The sequence below is a fragment of the Cheilinus undulatus genome, linkage group 5 (genome assembly GCF_018320785.1).
Source record: "Cheilinus undulatus linkage group 5, ASM1832078v1, whole genome shotgun sequence".
In the NCBI taxonomy this organism is placed as follows: Eukaryota; Metazoa; Chordata; class Actinopteri; order Labriformes; family Labridae; genus Cheilinus; species Cheilinus undulatus.
Window position 1 is genome coordinate 23,232,045 of NC_054869.1, and position 17,139 is coordinate 23,249,183.

Here is a 17,139-nt window from a genome sequence, read left to right on the forward strand (position 1 = left end):
ATCCCCCTGTACCTATCTGAAAGGGTTTAGGGAATGATCTGATGCAGAATTAAGTCTAGGACAAAACATCAATGCTTAAAACACATATTGACACGTTATTTTTAAAATGTGCTATGCCCAAATATTTAAGTCTTTGTAGTGCCAGTGTCACAAATAAACAATTTGTTGACTGTTGAATGCTTTGTTGATTATTGTATTGTTGTATATTTCATATACAAGTATTTATATTTTTATTGATATGTTTTTTTTTCTATTTTATTGCACCATAACCACTTTGTTTACTCAGTCCTGGTCCATTTCACATTACCATGTTTATCTCTTTTGTCCAGTTGAAATCTTTGTCTCTTTGCACTTCAACCATTCTTGACTCAGAAATTGTTTACTGTACTTGAAAAGCTTGGCTCATACATTTAAACGTCATTACTGTCAATATCTGAGAACTTTATTTAAATTGTTCATTCTTATATATAGACATGCATATACTGTATATATTGTTTAAAAACTTCTCTTTTCTTCATATTTATATATATATATTTATATTTACAGTTGTGCTATTTTTGTCATTAGACTTCTGGCCTTTGCTTTCTTAGTGCTGCTGCTCTAGGTGCCTGGAACTGCCTCCCCTGGGGACAAATAAAGTGTCCAGAATTTTAATTTGACACTCTCAACAAACAGGATATGAATAAAATACTTCCTAACAACAGAACCAGGATCATTATAAGAGCTTATAAGGACAGTCTCACCAATAAGTTGGTCTTTTCTCCTTTTTCTGTTGTTTCACCTCCCAGTTCTTCTTCAAGTCCCAGCAGCCTCAACCAAAATCAGCTGACCAGAAGAAGTCAGATCCAGATCAGTGATGATAGATTGATGATCATGTAGACTGATCAGAAAGAGATGTCCTTTTACTGCTAATGGTGGGCTGGTTCAGCGCTGGTGTGCTTGACAGAAGTGGAGGTGGAGGATAAATGTGTGGACACTGTCTTCTATTAGAGGACCTTCAGACTGAGAGTCAACAACTAAAGTCCATCTGCTGAACACAGAGCTGCAGCTACAGCGCACACACGTGCTGTGTTATGAAAAAACAAAGGCAAAAAAAGATGAATTAGACAAGTCCTCTCCTATAAATATCCAATACTGTCTGAGATTGAATCATGTTTAACTTTGAGTTGAGATGAAAATAAACACAAATAAAGGGATGCACTGATTCATCAGTTCAACACTGGTATCTGTTGATATTGACTGATGACAAACATCGGCCTTCACCAATGAATGTGGCATGAACAGATATCAGTAGCCAAAATTATGAATCAAACAGAACACAGTGTGTACAGGCTTTACTTATAAGTGTCTTTAAGTTAAAAATGGAGTACCTCAGGGCTCAGTCTTGGGACCGCTGCTATTTATGCTTTATATTGACAGCATTGGTCAGAATGCTCCCTTTGCAAATTGTCATTTATATGCAAATGACACTGTCATTTCACTGTCAAAGCTACAGGCGCTGTCACTTACAAGAAGCCTTAAATACTCTACACACAAAACTAAAGTCATGATGTTTTAAATCTTAAAGAAAAAGTCAGTGAACCTTCCTTCTATCACTACATCTAAGCATGGTGTGACTGAGTCTGTTTTGCCTTATTAATACCTTGATTTCATGAGTGATAAGTCGCTGTCTTTTAAGCTTCATAATGAGCAATTTGAAAAGAAGTTTAAGCTGTGGCTGGGTTTTTATTTCCATGATAAGTCTTATTTTTCGTCTACTGCTAAGAAAAGACTAGTTTTCACCAATTTTATGCCTCTGATTGAGTACTGTGATGTTTCATATGCATGCATCTTGTCAGTACCTTGAATCTGTATACCACGGGGCACTGAGGTTCATTACCAATATGAAGTCTTTAACTCATGACTGCATTTTGTATTATCAAGTTGGACGGCTTTCATTGACCACCTGAAGACCAAATCATTGATATATCCCTATTTACAAGGCTATGCTTAATCTTTCTCCATCATCTTTGGGTGACTTTATTCATGTGAAAAGTACTGGAAGCTACAGTCTTCAATCAGTGACTCAGTCACAAGATTTTCTTTGGCTCTCCATACCCAAAGTCCTTCTGGAAATAAGTACGAAGACTTTCAGGTACACTGCTTCCACAGCCTGACAGCTACTACAGGAAAATGAATGTCTGTGCGAGCTGGCCTCTTTAAATCTTTTTAAAGCAGATTAAAGGTGTTGGAGGAAGATGCATCTGGTTAGAGAGGTTTTGACTTATGACTTATTGCTCTGTGAACAGGATTTGATTGATCTGAGTTAGTAAAGTTTTTAATGTCCTACTGTATGTCTGTAACTCTGGTGATTGCTCCGTCGCAGCCTGGACATCCTTGTGAACGAGATTCTTGATCTCAGTGAAATGTAAATAAATGTATCTGTTGTGTCAAATTAATGTAGCTAACCTAACTGCTGAATCAAATAAGACACTGATTTGTTTTCATGTGTGCATACTTCAAGTCTGACACCAAAAGTAGTCATCAAAAACATTGCTGTTGGATGATTATTTTTAAAATCATATCAGTATCGGCATCTTTAGAATTCACTTTTCCTTTCTCTCTGAACTGTTAATGTATTTGTGCTATTTTAAAATTAAACTTTAATTTTGAGAAATTCCTTAAAACTGTTTATTTAAATGGTGAAACAGGCAAAATATTAAATCAAATACTGATTTTTCCTCACCCATTTAAACAAAACAAGACTGTGAAGATGTACAAACACTTTAAAAAAGAATTCATGGAAAGAGAATGACAAAGCAATTTCAACCACACAGCAGCCCAGTTTCATTACACATGCTGCACATGGTCAGATAAGCTGTTCCACTGTTTATTTGAAGAAATAAAATGAAAATTCAATTTTATGGAAATGAAAAAAATCTGCTACAATATAGAAAAGAGAATATGTTTATTAACCAAAAAATAAAGCGAAATAACTTCTAACTTACCCTGAGTGACTGGCTGTCAGAGAGACAGGGGAAAACTCCTGAGTTGTTTCATTCATTTACAGTAATAGCCTATTTAACACTCGCTTTCCTGAGGCACATGGAAAACCCTGTGAAAAATATTACCTCATAAAGCAGCTGTTTACATGGTTTGAAACAGTGCAAACCTTCATGTTCTCCAGCATGAGCCTGCATGTTATTCCACAGTTCAAGACTAAGGCGCTCTGTGCAACTCAACTATGAAATATTTTAGTTGCGTCAAAAATCCAACATAGCCATTTCTGCTCTTTTTTCTGAGTTGAATAAGCATATTTTAGGTTTTAAGTGAACGAGATGAAATCATTCTAAGTGTTTTTTTTATTGTACTCAATTCATGTAACAATCATTCATTAATCTGCTGAGTTTTCCCAGAATGCCTTCTGCCATTAGAGACTTTTGCACCATGAGTGAAGTTACTAACTCAAGTAGACAAATTCCCACTGTGGTCAGCACCCATGTTACATAAGTGCCAGTACACTGACCATAAAGGAAGAGGAGTTCCTGGCGCAGTGTGCACTAGTTTCAAGAGTTAGCCAATCTTGAGTAGCATTCATGTTTCCGATTAAAGTGAGTGATGGCAATAAGGGGAAATGATAGAGGAGGAAGAACAAGAAATACTTTAACACATTACTTTGAGTTGGATTTAAACCAAATCTTTAAGTGTAGGAAAGTTTCCACAGTGTAGTTTAACTTCAAAAGTCAAGCTAATCTAACATAAACGTATGAGTAATGAGTACTCCAAACATTTATTTCCACTACTGAAAAACTTTGACGAATCAGTTTCAACAAAAATTTTGAGTAGCCTACTTCAACCTCAGTTTCACTGTGCAGCTAAACACTGAGACTGTCTTGTTTCATTACTTTTAACCCTTTTAGTCTTTTTCACTTAACTCGATTACCCAGATTCAATCATTTAAATTAACTTCTCTGCATTTTCGTCAGGACAATGTATAGGACAGTGATCTGAGTAATATCACTGCAGGGGGCGACAGTCAAAGGCTGAGGGTTAGAGTTTAGCTGGTGGGCATGAGTTAAGAGTTGAGTCTGTTTTAAAGCTTTAGAGCCACTAAGCTACTCCAGCGCCTCAGGGTACCTGTATTTATGAAAGAATTTACAGTAAAGTCACATTTAAAAACTTTAGTCTTTACTGCATATGCCTAAATAAACTCAGACTATGAACTGTCTCTGCAGGATTTCTTGGTGAAACTCGCCAGCCCTCATGAAAAGCATATGAAGAACATTTTTATTGTGCAAACAGAGCTTCACCAAACAGGGACTCAAGTTCCACTGTAGATTTGTTGACAGTACTACCTGGAACATGCGTTACATAACACAAGTAACAAAAGTTCACCTCTGTACGTGACTTCACTCACATACAGAGGAATACAACAGCTACTGCAAGCTGTAAGTCATTTTACTTCTTATTTCTTTTTTTTTTCTTTTTTTTTCTTTTTTTTGGAATATGTGCGCACTTCAAGGACCCATACTCAAAGACTCAACTAAGAAGTTGCTTCTAGGGCAGAGTAATTCCTCAGACTCTTGTGACTGATGGCTTATGTCAAAAGAATTTTTGTCATTTTTGTAGTTTTCTGTTTGTTGCCCATCTTGCATCAGTTATAGCACAACACAATAATAACAACAACATGCAAAAATAAAAACATTAACATTTCAACTGCATGCAGAGTCTTTTAAAAATTGAGTAACTTTGTCAAGAATCCTGTTTGCTTTTCATTTTCCAGGATAATAGGTGGTAATTTGTTCTCATCCTCATTCACATTTATCTTTACTAGAGTGTTTGGTCTGTCAGCGAAAGTGAATGACTACTAGAAGTCTGCACACACAAGAATCCAGTGCTCTGTAGTCACTATTACACTGGACACAGGTTCATGGACTGGGTTTCTCTAATTGAGGTAAAATCTCTAAATCAGTTTTTCCCAAACCTCCCTTTGTTGCTGTAGGCCCAATCTGAGACCTGAAAATCTTCTGGGGCCTCATACAACCATAACATGAGACTCAAATATTTGCCTTTTAATGATCAGATTTTTGTTTCATAAACAGATAATTCAAAGCAAACACTTGGCTTTCAGACACTCAGAAACACTCAGAAAGTGCCTGTTGGGTCAGCCATTACAATTACAAATCAAGCTTTAATCATAAGCAAATTCCTCATATTGAGACTTTAAATGTTAATTATGAGGCATGTTGTCCACAAAATATCAGTGGTATTCAAAAATGTAAAGGAAATTTACAGCAGAAGTCCTTTTTAAGACATGGATGTAGTAAACAACAAGTTTCCTCTTACCAGTCTTTGTTGTTGTTCATGACTCCATTCTCTCTTGTGTAGTTTATTCATCTTCACTCTCCATTAATAAAGACTCAGGAAACTGAGAGCTCACATCCATAATATGATCTAAGAGATGAACAGCAGAAGAGTGCAATGTCATGCCAAGTCAGGTCTGTCAGCCCGTCCCTGTGGTGTGGTATTCATCCAGGAAGGTAGGGGTATGATACTCCTACCATGTAAGTCTATGTAAATAATGCATCATTCATGTATTTTCACCCACAAGCTTTGAGTGAATGTGCCTCATCTCTAAAGACTCTCTGCTGGGTAAACAGGCCAGATAAAGGGGAGATTTCATGAAATAGCCTTGATTGTTTTGTCAGCAGTTAACTCTATCACTGTGCTTCTGTAAGAACAGTAAACAGAAGAAGAGGTTGGTCTACTCTTGAAGAGGCAAGGGACTTTAAGCCTGACTCAGTCAGCCTCAGCTGGGTCAGTGTTATCTCACACGAGGACACTCTGACATGTCTATGGAGACACAGACCATGAGATACAATATTCTATCACAGTCCATGAATGCACGTATTTCTGTTACTAAGTTTAAGGATGTTATCGACACAGATATGAGAGACAACTTTTCAACAAACAAGTAACAAAAACAGGCATAAATCTAAAATAAAGGCAGTGTGATTATGGTTTTATTTGAGTGATGTTACAGTCAGTATAAAAGTTGCACAGCTACATTTTTTAATCTCCAACAATATCAAACCCTTCTAATACAAGCCTGCTTTAAATAAAGGCACATTTCAGGAAGATAGGGAAACCTCGTGTCCAGAGGTCCAGGATTGTTCAGGCTCTGACTCTGGAATACTCTGAAAGGGTCGTGCACTATAACAGTAGAGATTATTTAGTCCTCTCAAACATCCTCAGTAATTTACAGTATTAAGAAATAGTTTCCATAAACGGCCTGAAGGGGGAGCACTTACTCTGTCTCTCTGTCCTCATGCCAACATAGTTTGTTAGCTTTAGAGTGCACTCACCATCTCACTTATGCAGAGTCATGAAAATGTGTTAGATTGCCACTGATTTACAGTTTGTTTGTGAATAAATGTTTAATTAATGCCATTAATATAAAGGCGAGAAGGTGTTAATATGAAATGAAACTCAGAAAATACTAATCGGACTTGAAACTGGGAATAAATATTCCATATGTTCCAAGTTTTATGTGTTCAGGGTTAAATTTAATACATTCTGAGATTCATCCTGTATAATTTGTGTTTCATTGAACACATTATGTGTGGATGTATTTGTATGGATAGGGAAACTGAATAGATGGTTAATAAGTAATGGAGAGGAGTGGGATTCAGCATTTTAACTTCCTCCCCCATGTTTGCACAAATGAATCATATTTAGCTCACTGCTGACATGTTTTTTTTTCCATCTGCTTGTTTGTATTGTCATTTTGTGTTTTATTACGTTTGGAACAAAATCATGTTCAGTTAATCTAGATGGATTATATGCTGACACTTTGTTTTCTTTTTCTATAATTTTAAATAAAAGACTAAAAGTATTCACCCCCTTGGATGTTTTATCCTTTTATTGATTTTATAATTTTTATAATAATTTGGCTTTTTGTCAGAAAAAAAATACAAAAAAAAAAACTCTTCAATGTCAAAGTAATGTGAATTAAATAAAAAAAAAAATGTAATGTAAAATAAGTGGCTGCATAGATATTCACCCCTTTAGATCAGTATTTAGTAGATGCACCTTTGGCTGCAATCACAGCACTGAGTTCGTGGGGATAGGTCTCAAGTAAGATTTGCACATCTGGACTGCAATTTCTCCCATTCTTCTTTGCAAAACCTGCTCAAGCTCTGCCAGGTTTCACAGGGATCAGGTGTGCACAGCTTTTTAAAAGTCCAGACACAAATTCTCTATTGAGGTCTGAGCTTTGACTCATTCACTCCAGAGCATTCACCTTTTTGTCTTTACCATTTCTGTGTAGATTCACTGTATACTTCAGGTCTCGTCTTGATGAAAAATAAATCTTCTCCCAAGCCATAGTTCCCGTGCCGACTGAATAAGATTGTCCTCCAGGATTTTCCTATATTTTTCTGCATTCATTTTACCCTCTACCTTTACAAAGAACTCTCTTCCACTTAACCATGGAGCCTCCTACATGCCTTTTGGCAAACTGTAGTAAAGATTTATTGAGTTTTCTTTTTCTTCAGCAGTGGCTTTCTATGTTGTTGTATGCAGAGTCTCTCACATCTCAGCTGCTGAAGCTTGTAACTCCTTCAGAGAAGTCCTAGGTGTCTTGGTGGCCTCTCTCACTAGTCTCCTTCTTTCACAGTCACTCAGTTTGAGGACGGTCTGATTTATACAGGTGCCATAATGTTTTATTTTTTTGATGATCGATTTAACTAAACTAAGTTTTTTTTTGTATCCATCCCCTGATCTATACTTTTCAATAACCTTTTCTCTGAGTTGCCTGGAGTGTTCTTCTGTCTTCATGGTTTAATGGTAGCCAGGAATTCTGATTAACCAGTGACTGGACTTTCCAGGCACAGGTGTCGTTGTGCTACAGTCACTTGAGACACAATTATACAGTCACTTATTATACATCAAATATTTTTATATAACTGATATAACTTTGTAGAAATGTGTTTTGTTTGACATTAAAGAGGTTTACATTGACCATGATTGTTGTTTAATAAAATAAGGATAAAACATACAAGGAGGTGAATACTTTTTATAGGCACTGCATATAAATACTTTGATTGATTAGGTGCAGACATGCTTGCTTGCAGACATGGTCAAGATATGTTAGATGGTGGAGTCTGTGGTGAGGTACCCATCTTATGTATGAACTTATTCTAAGTTGATAAAAATAAAACAAGTTCTCCTCATATTTGGGTGACTAGACACTCATTTAAACAGATCTTATTTCATTTTTTCCTGCTAAATGTTACTAAATAATACACATTTGACCTTCAGGTGACTTTGGATGCTGACTGTAAGGTAATGATTGACAGTGTATGAATAAAAAGAGATAAACTGATTGATTAAGGTAGCTATACATTTCTCATTAAAACATTTACATCTCCACAAATTCAAAAGCCACCACAAGCAAATATGAAGTAATGAGTTAAGAGAACTTCACAAATGTTTAATTGAAAATATAGATGCTGACAAAAAGACAGAAATCCGATTTAATTTCAGTAAATGTTCATTTATTACTTGAAACTTTAATCTCAATACTTTATTCTCAATATATGAGTTTCAGTATATGCTGTACACAAGTTTTACATTTCTGCAAAATCAGTCACACCTAACAGTTATATAAGTCATTATTTATAGCCACATGACATTGTTTGCAGGAAATTCACAGCAAAGTCTTATGTCTTGTCCACGATGTATCTATTGGACCAGTAAGACAGACATTAAAAGCTGTTTAAAATGATCGAATACTTTTCTCCCTCTTTTTAGATTTTACAAAATATTATTTTGGATGACCAGTCTGAAACAAAATGAAATAAAAAATCCTACACATGGACACCTGAAGAGGTCAAAGGTCGACCCTTCATAGTCCTAGACAAGTAGGGAGAAGGGAGCCAAACTTTCTGTTCTACAGTTTAGTGTAATGACTGAAACATGAAAACTTTGATTCCAAAAATATCATGTGTGTAAAGAAGCACATCATTCTACCTGACAGCAGTTTAATGTGACCATAGCTCTTTAACAATAGCTGACTTGAAATCAGTTTACACGTGATTATAGATTAAATACAAACAGTGAGACGACAGCATTATCATCATCCTCTGAACAACAGCAGGGGAAAAAAACTTACAAAAAAATTACATCAGTGCTTTAAGTAAAATAAAAATCAAGAAAAAGTCGTGACATCATATAATGACATCATAATAAAAGCATCAGGGTGAACTGCACGAACATGGAGTCACTTTAAAAATAACTGATGATTTATTTAGTTTATCTGCTGAACTCATTTACAAAAACAATATAATACATCTGTATATTGTTTAACCTCTCTGTAGACATTTGTTTTGCTAAAAAGGTCTAAATTAAAAGGAAAAATTTGTTCAGGAATATGCTCCATGTGAGCTGCTTCACTCATGTAGGCCTTATTCTGGGGGCCTGCAAACATCCAGTAATGAAACTGATTAGCCTGTTAGCATCTGTTAGCAGCTTTAAATATTTAAACATGACTGCAGTCGTGTCCCAGATGACTTGCTGCTTCTGCATCATGTTGTGTCCTCACTGACGACTGCATTGTGTTGCTGTAAGCAGATGCTAGAAAGTGTCTGAAACTCAGCAGCGTTAACAGCTCACTAAACAGGTGTACAGTGTAAGTTTTGATTATTAGCCTTACAATTTCATCTATCACTCTGCATCTGTTACATTTACGCTCAACTATTTGTAACATTATTAGCGATACTTGTTACAGTTATTGCACAAAAACTATCACACCAATAATGCACTAAGTGTGTATTTTACATATATTACAAATCTTAGATTTCCTTTTCATATCTTCCTTCAGTGCTACTCTAAAACACTTGTCATATAATTTCCTTTGTTCTAGTCTAAGTTTTGTCTTGATTCATTAGTGTCTTTCTGTGAGAGCCACTTATGTAGAAAAGCTAAATCTTGAACCTTAAAACTTAAATTTCAACAAGGCACGACTTTCAAATACGTTCAAGAGAATAATTTTCTTTGTAAAAGTGTTTCAGAGTAAAATTCAAGCAGCTCTGAGAGTGAAAGCCCGGCCCACAGACGGACCGGATACAAACTTTGTACACGGCACTATACGTAGCAAAGATCAGAAGGGTTGTTTTAAAGTGAAGCTTGAAGTTCAGGTAAAAGTTCTGCTGCTTTTAATTCCTGGATTAAAGTCAAAGATTGTTTTTTTCTGCTGCTTGACTTTCTAGAGATAAAGATGAAATCTGATCTAGATAAAGATAAGATGAAAATAAAGTATAAACAGCTCTTTCCAACAACCAGGATCATTCAACTCATCAGCTATAGGTTTAGTTCTGTATTTAACTATTTATCTTCAAAATGGAAATAAATCAGTGAAATGAGTAGCTACACATTGCGACGTGATCCAGGTTTAAAGTGAATCATGGTGGTGCAGCTCCCCTTTTATACAGCATCGATATTAACGTGTAAAGTGAAATGAGCCAAACGACACTGAGAACAAAGAAAACTTTTTGTTTAGAAATCTTCAACCTTACGACCGCAGAACTTTTACTCTCAAATCTGATCAATGTTGGCTTGAATATCTGTTTCAAGAGCCAAGAGGCTGAGTGTAAAATAGGGGTGATTCTCTGAATACTGCCCTGCAGAGACGCCACAAAGACCAGGGTGGAAAAATTTGTTGATCTACTAAAAGAATGGAAGAATACAATTTTACTTTACAGTTGTAAAATATCAGAAATACCATCTGAGAGAAGCAGAGGTGTCTAACTCTCCTCTTTAGAAGGATTGAGAAGAGGCTAGTGTCTCATTCAGCAGCTAGTTTAAGGAACTCATCTCATAAAGTTTTTAATAAAGTGTATCAGAGTGTCTAAGTTCAGCTCCTAAATGGAAATGTTTAAAGATAAAGACATCCTGAATGGTATCACATTTCATATTTTTGTGTTTTAAATTATTATTTTGGTCTAAAAGAAACTCAAAACTTTAATCTGCATTATTGTATTTATTAAAAATAAAAATCTATCCAAAAACCCATTACTGACAGTTATGTTTTCCAGATCATTCTACAGTGTTTTATCTCCCTTTGAAAACCTAAAATTCTTTACCCTAGAGTTTATAGACTGGAAAATGGGATTTGTCTTATGACATATATTGCTTGAGCCTAAACCTAAGGGTTAGTGTCATCTAAGGGTGAGGGCAGCCTGCTGTGATTTAGGGTCAAAAACACTTAACTGTAGTAATGGCTTTTTTAGTCTCTAAATAATTCTACCATTTTATTAATCAGTTGCAATCACTGCAATTGAATTTGTTTGAAAGGAGCTTTATGAATAAAGTCTGACTGATTGATCATGCCTTGTCATCAGGAGACAGGAAATAAACATGCTTACTGATCTTACTCTGGCATTACAACTGCATTAATAATGACTAAACCTGTGTTTTGGCTTTAAGGGGCTTTAAGGCCAGACTTCTATAAGTAACTTTGGCTAGCATTAGGCCTGCAGTAAAGTAAAGAGACTAGACTGTGCACCTACTGCAGCCACCAGGAGGTGGAAACAGAGCTGAACTTTCTAACCACCTGTCCTTTACACACTTGAGACAAGTTCTTTCCAGTTTTCACCAGCAAACAAAAACAATTGACTAGAGTGAACAATGAACAGAAACCAACATATCTGCTCGGGGAAGTGCAACATGTGAGCTGTTGTGATCAAAAAGAACCTCAAACACCAGCACCACAATGAACAGGACTGCATACAATTATATTGTGATATAATGTTTGTATTTTATTTTCAGTCTAGAATTTCTATATATTTCAACCCTAATTTTAAAGTTAAACTCCAACATATTTTGATACATATACCTATTGTAATCCTTTTCTATGTTATTGTTGTACATTCGTACACTGTTTTGACAAACTGATTTTTGTCATGCCAATAACTTGCCATACTGAAATTGTAAACTATAGTCTAATCTCAGCCTAACTTTCAGTCAACCTAGAAACAAAGATCTGGAGCTGAGGCAGGCCTTAAGCCTCCTGGCTAACAGCTACACTGTGCTGATTTTCAGCACAGTCACCCCTATTTATGCATAACTCACATCCTCCTTAAAATAAAATGCATGAGTTATAAAAATAAAAATTCAACCTCAACGTAGCGTGTCTGCAAAAGCATGAGGTATTCCACCCAAAATGGTTGTTTGAATCAGGCTAACAGGTTTATTCCTGCTGTAGAAATAAGCATTTCAACATGGGATCTGTACGTGACTGCAGTGTTTCTGCAGCCTGCCTCAAGTGAAAAACTGAGAAACTGCAGTTTTTACAACTTTTTGTATAAGCTTGATCTTTTTTTCAAAAACTTAAGGTTTGTACTTTCTTTGTATTTGAGTCATTGAGCCAGGTGTCCTTCTGGAAATTTGCTGATAAATAGTTGAAAATGTAAAAATGTGTCATAAGACTTCATATTTTAAAATTTATGAATGCTTATTGAATATTAATGTGTAGAAAATGGAAAACTTTCCAAACAACATCAGAAATGATTAAAAGATTTATTGTATTAGTATTAAATGTGGTGGTCTTCCAAAGCTTAGTCCAAAGGGGGGGCAACTGGACTTATCACTGTGTATAAATGCTGTTTTCCACGTTGAGCTAAAGGAAAGCACTACTACTGCTAGCTTAAGCTGTTAAAACAGCAGTAGCATTAGCTACATAGTCATTCCCCGGGGGTCAATGTCATTAAAATATTGAGCATAGTTATAGAACTAACAGCTTTTATTAGTGTTAGCCAGCTGTTCATAAAAAAAAAACCAGATAAATAATATAACAAGTGCATGCTCACCCTTGCTGCCATCTTAGCATTACGTGCATTCAACTTCAGTGGGCCTTTTTCCTTAAAGAAACAACTTTACACACACATAATTAGCATTAGCTCAGTTGGTCTTTTTTAATGCAAAGAAATTTTCTAAGTGAAGCTTAACTTTGCAAATAGCCCATTACAGTTAGCTTTAGCTGGCTCAGTAGTATTAGCACTGGCTATGTTTGCCTTGGTCATTATCAGGTAACCTTTCACTTGTTGGCATTAGCTGATGTATTAGTGGGAGTTTTTGCTTGTATAGTCCAAGTCGTGTTCAAAATAGTATTATTGGTGACTACATGTCTAACCAGAGTAATCATCATTTTTTCTAGTTTACAGTTATTTATAATGTTTCTGCTTCAGTTTTCATGATTATGGCTTGTATGGATTTTAGTGTCTCTGCAAGATTAAAAAAAAAAGGCAGAACGTAGGATTTGTGAGTATCTGTTGTAACACTTGAGTAGTTCTTATAATTAATCCTGAGTTATTCAAAAATAACTCAGCCTGAAGTTTCTTGGTTCTCAGTGAGGTGCTTGGCTCTTGTTTGTTTTTTCATGTACGTGTGTTTTTCTAAAGAACAACATTAATGGTGATGACAAGTTAAACTTTTAAAGACGGCAGCTACATTGCTTCTGCAGCGTGAAAACCTCCGAACCCCATCGGGCATGTGTGCAAAGGCCTTCGAGGAGTCAAGAGGTTTTCACAGGACATCAGTTTCTGGCAGGTGGGAGTTACAGTGTCGTTGAGGTAGACAGAGACTGACATCTTCAGCAGAGACACAGTGGAAGGTGGAGCGGTGTCTACATGTCCCAGTATGCCCTTGAACTGTCAGGGAGGATGGAGGGCGGAGCCTCTGGTTCAGAAAGTGTTTGCCTGCGCTTTACAAGTTATTCTTCAAGTGTAAAGCCTCTTCTAAAGTCTTCAACACAAAACTATCACTTACATTCACGTGGAACTAAATGCATTAGAGATTTCATACAGCTTTAGTTACAGTTGTTTGGGTTGGTCACTGGTGTTGACATCATTGGAACTGATAACTGCCCCAAAGTATGTTTATTATAGCTCAAATCTCCTTTCATGACATTTTTTCTGTCATGATCTAAATTGTTATGTTAATTTGAGAACTTAAAATTATTTACAATAAGAACAAACTTTTTCCAGAAGATATGGACTTTGAAAAAAACATACAAACTTTAGAGTTATATATGTATATATCACTCTAAAATCTTTTTAAAAACTTGAAGGAAAAATTTCACTTTAATTATGAAAGTTAAAAAAAGGAAAGCCTGGATAGCTCCATAGTTTACATTTCCAATTAAAGGTGAAACAGAGTACCATCTGCTTCTGCAATTTTTGTTTTGTTTCAATTTTTCTTCCAGGAATTTAAAGAAGGATCTGTTGCAGATACAAACTGTGAATTTTAAGCAGCCAGTGGGGCTGAATATTTGAAATATTATACCAAATGTATATGACCTGTAACTGTAAGCTGGTTTGTAGGCCCTGTGAAGGTAAGAGATCTAATAATACATAAACTATATGTTAAAAAATAAATGTATTTTACTGGAAATCAGATTAGTATACCAGTATGTGTCAGTCTTTAATACAGATAGGAGTACCTACAAAAACTCAATCTTTTGTCAATGTTGGGCCAGGGTCTCTGGCATATAGATGGTGGTTAGCACAAAAATAGATTTTGAGGTAACTCTGAATCTATTTTAAACCAGACAGATGGTATTTTATATTGAATGTTTGAAAAAAATTCTTGGCACTCAACTTTAATTTCTTTCTTAAAAAGGCATTTAACTGCAGAAAACATCTAATCACCAAATTACTGTAAATCTAATTGCTTTGCTTAAATTTGTAATGACTTGTTATAGATCACAGTTGTAATTCAGCCTTTAGATCGTTATTTGGCCCACTAGAAAAGTAATAAGAAACGTCACAAAATCAATGTATTAAAGAACAAAGCGCCATTCTATCTGCAAACACCTAAATGACAGTCAGTTACAGACGCTTTGTTCTGGTGTTGGAGGCTTAACACACAAAGACAGTAGATTCTTGAATCACTGGACCAAACTGTCAGGTTTCTTCATGACAGGCCACAGAATCCACACAGCATGTTTGTACAGACTTCATTACCCATGGGCCTTAGCTGTAGCAAGCCATGACAGATCCCTACAGGCTGATCCAGTGATCCAGAACAGGTCCACACTCATAAGTAAAGGGTACTTCCTGTCCCAGAGGCTCAGCTTACCTATCACAGCCTGATCAGGATCGATCAGCAGGTTCTTTATAGATGGACAGGTTCCCAATCAGTCAGGTTCCTACTTGATTGACTGTTTACTAATCAATCGCTGAGTGTAAGGTACATCGAGAAGTTCTCAGTCAATCATCGAGTTCCTGATTGACACAAATGTTTGATCAAGAAATTCAGACAGGGTTCCAGATTGATCTGTGGGTTTCCAATCCATCCATCAGTTCCTGATCATCGACAGGTTCCTGACCAATCAAATGAGTTTGTTTATGCTCGGAGAAAAGATCATTGATATTAGGAGTTCGAGTTTTTTGGGTGAGATCGGCCAGTTTAGAAAACTAATTGTTATGATTGATTAGTGGGTGTGATCAATCAGTGATGAGGAGGAAACAGAACTGTACAACGCCGTTGACATCAACCAACATATTTGAAAAAGTTCTTTCAAAATAAAAGACCCTCTGGCTGGAGGGGGCTGACAGCTACAAGCAGAGCAAGGCGGGTATGTGTGTGTGGGTGTGTGTGTGTGTGAGTGCAAAGTGTGTGTTGTTTTTGAAAAAACAGATTGTGTGTTTGAGTGGGTGTGTGTATGGGTGAGTGTGTGCATATTGGCACAGCGTGTTACCATCATTTGCTCCTTCCTGTCTCACAGGAGGTTCAGTTCGTCCATCTGTGTGTGTTTACATGATGTTTGTTTATATAAGGTGTATGTGCGTGTAACATGTTTGTGTGTCCAGAGGGTCAGTGTTTGTCTATGTGAGGCTCAGCAGCAGCAGTGAAGTTCTCTCCCTCTCTTTCTCAGACCACAGTGCTGACGGAGGGATCTGATAAGTTGAGCTGGCCGGTGATGTCAGTCGGATACGGCTACATGGAGAGGGACAAAAAAAGGAAAGAGAGAGGGAGAGCAAAGGAAACACACACATTAATTCAGCACCTTTGATACCAACCTCAGAGCCAAGATGGCCGACGTCTGACTCTGCCTGATTCTGGTTGCATTGGACACAGTTTCTTTTTTTTCCTCGAAACAACAGAAATAAAGTTGAATTACAGGGACATGGATGTATTTTAAACATGGGGTCTCTTGTGAATGTTTGGGAGTTTAAAGGACTGAAAGGAACAAAAAGTATGGGACTGTTTCAGATTGATTTTTTGGCTTGTAGCAGGAACAGTCAGAACATTTTCTACCTTAAAGAGATATTTCAGTATTTTTCAAACTGAGTCATAAGAGGCAGTAGTAGTAGCATTAGCCACCAGTAATTTAAGTGATCATTGCTCCTTTAAGAAGGACTCGCTGGTTACACCAGCCAAAGAAGCTAGGCTATACAGCGTATCAGATGGGTACAGTTTCTCTCAGGAATTTAGTGAGGGTTTTTTGGTAAAATTGGGCCACAAAACCATGTTTGCTCAAATGCATGCACTACCTTAACTCGCTAAATTCCCCAGAGAAACTGTACCCATATGTTACGCTGTATAGCCTAGCTTCCTGGCTGGTAAGACCAACGCGTCCTTCTTAAAGAAGTAATGCTCACAGACATCACTGGAGGCTAATGCCACTTCTACTGCAAGTTACCTCATAAGGCCCATCTTTAAAAATACTAAAATATCCCCTTAAGCTACCAGACAAAACAGTAATTAAACCTTACATAACAAGATGAAGTACAACAGCCGTTATGTGGTATTGTACAGCTTTGGTTCTTTGGATGGTTACTCTATCTGTACAGTCCTTGTGGAACACAATGGCATGCCATTTACTTCAGTCAATCAAGTTATCCTGCCTTTATTTATAACAAGCGTCAAAACAAGACACACTGTAATCAATCACAGTGCAAATAGGGAAGACTATAAAATTCCTTAGAACAATTCCAAAACTTTTTGTACCTTTATTTGCAAATTTAGACCCCAAAACAGACAAAAAAGTACCCAATGTTGAGAAGAAGTGATACTGGAGTAAAGCAGGATGTTTCGCCTGCTTTTGAATTAAATATCTTCTCTCATGTAATATAGCCTCAGTGCTGCCACAGGGAA

The 17,139-nt window shown here is 36.5% G+C and overlaps 1 protein-coding gene across 3 annotated transcripts in view; it reads right to left on the reverse strand.

Annotated features, from left to right (window-relative positions):
- Window positions 1-8,601: 8,601 nt before the first annotated feature.
- Window positions 8,602-17,139, reverse strand: part of grin1b (glutamate receptor, ionotropic, N-methyl D-aspartate 1b) — a 90,540-nt gene continuing 82,002 nt past the window's right edge. For all 3 annotated transcript variants that reach the window (XM_041788403.1, XM_041788402.1, XM_041788404.1), the window contains one exon: window positions 8,602-15,978. In XM_041788403.1, the coding sequence (XP_041644337.1) occupies window positions 15,913-15,978 (66 nt within the window). In that variant the 3' untranslated portion in view covers window positions 8,602-15,912. The remainder of the gene's footprint in view (window positions 15,979-17,139) is intronic.